Genomic DNA, 4847 nt, shown 5'->3' on the forward strand with positions numbered 1-4847 from the left:
AGTGGCTGAGCACTCCACAGACACGTGTACCCTTAACGTAGTTCTCGGGGATATTCAGCGTGACACAGTGTGACAAGGCTGACCCTTTGAATTACAGGCACAACAGAAACAGGAAGTAAGAGTGAGAGAAAGTTGTGGTGGAAGAGTACAGCAGGGTTCGCCACCATCCCCTGCCGGAGCCTCGTGGAGCTTTAGGTATTTTCGCTCAATAAAAACACTCACAACGACCGGTCTGGGAATCGAAACCGCGATCCTATGACTGCGAGTCCGCTGCCCTAACCACTGGGCCATTGCGCCTCCACACCTAATTTGAATACGCCGTCTGGAATGTTACCAGCAGAAGGTAAGGGAGACTGATTCTAAAAGGGGGAGATGTTGTTGAATGATCCCTCCCCCCAAGTAACAAAATTGTACTGTCATTGTTATAAAACAAAGAACTGCCGTGGCGTCAGGAGTTCGTGTTGGTAGCAGTTCACTGTGTGCCGTTGATATAGAGCGTTGAGTCTCGTGTAATAGAAATAGTAGTGCATCGTGTCTATACTTTCTTTCCCCTTGCTTTGTGATATTATATATCCAATACAAAGATATAAAAGTATAGAAGAAGAAGGAGGAGGAGGAGGAGGAGGACAAGAAGAAATCGAGAAGGAAGAAGAAATAGGAGGAGGAGGACAAGAATAAATAGAGAAGGAAGAAGAAATAGGAGGAGGAGGACAAGAAGAAATAGAGAAGGAAGAAGAAATAGGAGGAGGAGGAGGAGAGGGGAAATACAAAAAGAGGAAGAGGAAGAAAAAGTACGAGAAAAGAAGACGAAGAAGAGAAGAACAACAACAACAAAAAGAAGAAGGGAAGAAGAAGGAGAAGAAGAAGAAGAAGAAGAAGAAGAAGAAGAAGAAGAAGAAGAAGAAGAAGAAGAAGAAGAAGAAGAAGAAGAAGAAGAAGAATGAAAGCAAGAAAAAGAAAAAAAGAAATTATATATATTTTAAGAGGGGGAATGAGAGAAATCGGCAAATAAGGTAATATTAAACATTCATAAGTATATTGTGAGTGAAAGATTATGAAGTAAATTGAGGCAACTTACAATATTTCTAAATTTTTGAGAGTTGCAAACCATCCGCTTTTAATGTCCGTAATGGAATTATGGTAAAGATTTCTGCATGATATAAAAAAAAGGACATTTTTTTATGAAGAAGAAGAAGAAAGATTATTATGTTTTAAGAGGGAGAATGAGAGAAATTGGTAAATGATTTGAGAATCATATCGTGAGTGAAAGAATAAAAGAAAAATGAGACGACTTACAGTGTTCGTAAATTGTAGAGATATGCAAACGATCCGGGTTGAATGTGCGTAAAATAATTCCAGGAAAGTGCTCTGCATTATTAAAAGGGACAAGTTTAGAAATAATAGAAAGAATAGATTCGTAATTCAATATTCAATATTGTGTCATAATAGTGAGAGTAATATGGAGAACAATTAGGACGATGAAGAAGAAAGGAACATGAAGATGGTGGTGATGATGGTGATCATGATGACGATGATGGTGATGATTATGGTGATACTCATGAGGTTGATGAACATGATGTTTTTCTCTTTATTTTTTCTGTGAAGACAGTGGAGATACCCCTCCAGGTTAAACCAGAGGAGGTGGAAAAGTTCCCAGATCCTATTCTCCTAACCGATGGCGGAGTGGATTGGTGTTGTGGTTGAGGGCAGAAAGCAAAGATGCTACATGCGCTGTACTGAAGGCCACATCACAGTTTCTGTCCATAACAAAAATCGGAAGAAAGAAGATTCCCATCACTACTCGCACCGCGGTCCCAGGTGCAGCAGCAGCAGTAGTAGCTAGAACGTGTATCAGTAGCATCAGCAGCGATGAATAGAGGAATAATAGCAGTAGCACCAGCACTAACAACAATAACAACAGCAAGATCAGCAAAAGCGTCATCAATATCCTCAATGCAACCAAAACCCGCCACCCAGGAAAATATTCAACTCCGTCTCTTTTACTCTCACTCTCTCCCCTCCATTTTCAAATGCACACACGGATACGCGGAAAACACCTTTTTCACCCTTTTTGATATACCCCGCTGACCTTGACTCTCATTGACTATAGGCCTGAATCAGAGAATTGCGCCCCAAGTGATCCAAAATGTTGGTGCAGGCAGAAGGAATGGCCTCACAGCACAGGGCTACGTTGACCAGATCCTAAGACCTCACATCGTGCCCTTCTTTGCCCGTCACCATAACTCCGTATTCCAGCAGAACAATGCTCTCTCTCCCACACGTCTAGGAACTTCCTGCGTTCGCAGAACATCAGAACCATGCCGTGGCCGGCTCTCAACCCGTATTTGAACCCAATTGAATACCTGTGAGATGAAACCAAGAGACGGCTGAACCAGGTGGTTCCAAGGCCGACAACTCTTGTGGAACTGGAAGGAGTTCTCCTCAGGGTGTGGGCACAGGTACGAATAACTTTTGTGAACCGCCTCGTGCACTCCATGTACCGACAGTGTATTGCCGTTTTGAACGCCCAGGGAATGCAGACAATATTGAACATGTTACGCCTTACAATCTCGATATGCTGGATCCGCCCACTACCACGACACATGACAACGACCTATAGACTGGTCAAAGCGCATCCAAGAAATTGACTTTATCAGATTTATCAAAATTTATCTCTGACATAATGGAATCAAAACATATCTCACAATCACATAGGTCACGCGTTTCTTTTGCGGTTCAGTGTAAATAATAAATTCAGTATAGGTATACGTTGAATGAGAAACAATTTATTTGACTTCACAGTAAGTAATTTAGTAGAAAGTGGGTTATACATCTTTAGATTGTATACCTGACTTTCTACTATAAAATTGAAGAAATTGACGGAACGCTGAACTCCAGACTAAACAACTTCCGAGTATAAGACCGAAAGATGTAGAGACAGCTTTAAACACACGTCCTTGCTCAATCGCTGGCCAGCGAGAAAGAGAATGAATTGAGCGGGAAACGCTTGCTTTATTAATTCTACGCATGCGTAAGACTACGCATGCGCAGGCGTTACTACAGTAACATATCGGTCTGTTTTACTTTAACATTGGGTTTAAAGCTGATATCAACAACATAAGCGATTATCTAAGAACATAATCGATGAGAATTTAAAACATTGGATGTGGAAAATATGTAGAAAGTATCAAATACTTACAAAGATGTAGTAGTTTGCGAGATATTGTTGGGGACTGAAGTTAATAGACGGCGTTCACAATTTACAATTCCATTCTGATAGCAAATACATATGGTGCATGCACCTGGCACAACTTGTTGCCCGAAAACCAATCTCGTATACAGTATGAACACAAAAGTCCATTGAACTAACATAATTTGACGGAACATATTTTCAGGCATAAATCTGTAACAGAAGAAAATAGAAATTATCAGAGGCTTCAATGTTATTACTTTCATGCTGCAGATTCTTCGAAGGAATTAAAGTTCACCCCTGTTCCATGTGACGAATATGGTTTTATTTTCATAATTTGATATTTAAAGTTACAAAATTAAGTTTCGAGAAATGTTTGTGAACAACTTTATTTGAGATTATAGCTTTAATGGGTGATAATTTCAAATAAAACTGGACATCAAACACACACTCACACACAGACACTCACAAACACATTCATACACACACACACACACACACACACACACAAACACACCTCTACACATTCCCATGCAGTAACCAAACTTGGTGGATCTACTGTAAATTTAACGAATCATACGTTTCCAGACCCTAAATTTGTGGTGCCTCTAATCCCGACTGGGCTGCTAAATCTGATGGGTCCCTTCCAGCAACTTTATTGTAACGAATGAGTTTTCTTTTTTTTTTTCTCCAGCTAAGGCTTAGAGACGTTCATACAAATTATATTTGTATATATACATATACATACATAATACACACATACACACACACACACACACACACACACACACACACACACACACACGTACAAACTGGCTTTTGGGAGTGGCTAGTAGGTATGTATTTGTGTATATGTGTGTGTGTATGTATGAGTATGTTTGTATGTACATGATTGCGTGTGTTGCAGTTTTGAATTCCTTCCTGCAGTTGAACTTAAAATGACCCCTGGCTATTAAAGACCCAACTACACACACGCACACATATCTGTTTTAGGTTTTGTACCCATTTGAACTGCGAACATACACAAGATAACGTGGTAAGTCTTATGTTCTGAAATTTAAATTCTGAATTTGTTTGAATAATAAAATTACACCTCAGCTAAAATCACATCCTTTGGCTTTTGGAAAACAACCTTTTCTTTGTCTTTCTATATTTTTGTTAAGTTCGAGGGCTCAAGAAATATTTGTATGCATACTCATACATATATACCTTCATATAAGTGTGTATATATATATATAAACAAATTTGTTTATAGTGACCAAATGTTTGTGTTTACGTAAGCTCACTCTCTCCATCGAATCCTCATTATCTTTACAAGTGCACGATGTGCCACCTATCGGATGACGAAATAATCGCAGGGCAACGCAAAATGAAGCGTTTTGCTCCCGAACACATCATAAAGCCCGGTCCGAGAATCGAAACCACGATATATATTTATATATGCATAAACATATGTACGTATGTATGTATGTATATTTGAAACAATTTCCCACTATAGGAAACCGGATCTGATACTAAAAATATCTTATGTGGTTAGACGATTTAGCTTTTATTTTTCAGCATATTGGCAAAGAAATTTGTCTTCTTTTTGCCCTTTTTTATAATTACACACACACACACACACACACACACACACACACACACACACACACACACA

The 4847-nt window shown here is 39.3% G+C and overlaps 1 protein-coding gene across 1 annotated transcript in view; it reads right to left on the reverse strand.

Moving 5' to 3' along the window:
• Positions 1-3468, reverse strand: part of LOC128251275 (slit homolog 2 protein-like) — a 4830-nt gene extending 1362 nt beyond the window's left edge. Inside the window, exons 1-3 of the mRNA XM_052978073.1 lie at positions 3200-3468; positions 1297-1368; positions 1079-1150 (exon numbers count right to left, since the gene is read on the reverse strand). Of these exons, the coding sequence (XP_052834033.1) occupies positions 1079-1150; positions 1297-1368; positions 3200-3456 (401 nt within the window). The 5' untranslated portion in view covers positions 3457-3468. The remainder of the gene's footprint in view (positions 1-1078; positions 1151-1296; positions 1369-3199) is intronic.
• Positions 3469-4847: the final 1379 nt, after the last annotated feature.

This window comes from Octopus bimaculoides, chromosome 30, assembly GCF_001194135.2.
Source record: "Octopus bimaculoides isolate UCB-OBI-ISO-001 chromosome 30, ASM119413v2, whole genome shotgun sequence".
Lineage (NCBI taxonomy): Eukaryota > Metazoa > Mollusca > Cephalopoda > Octopoda > Octopodidae > Octopus > Octopus bimaculoides.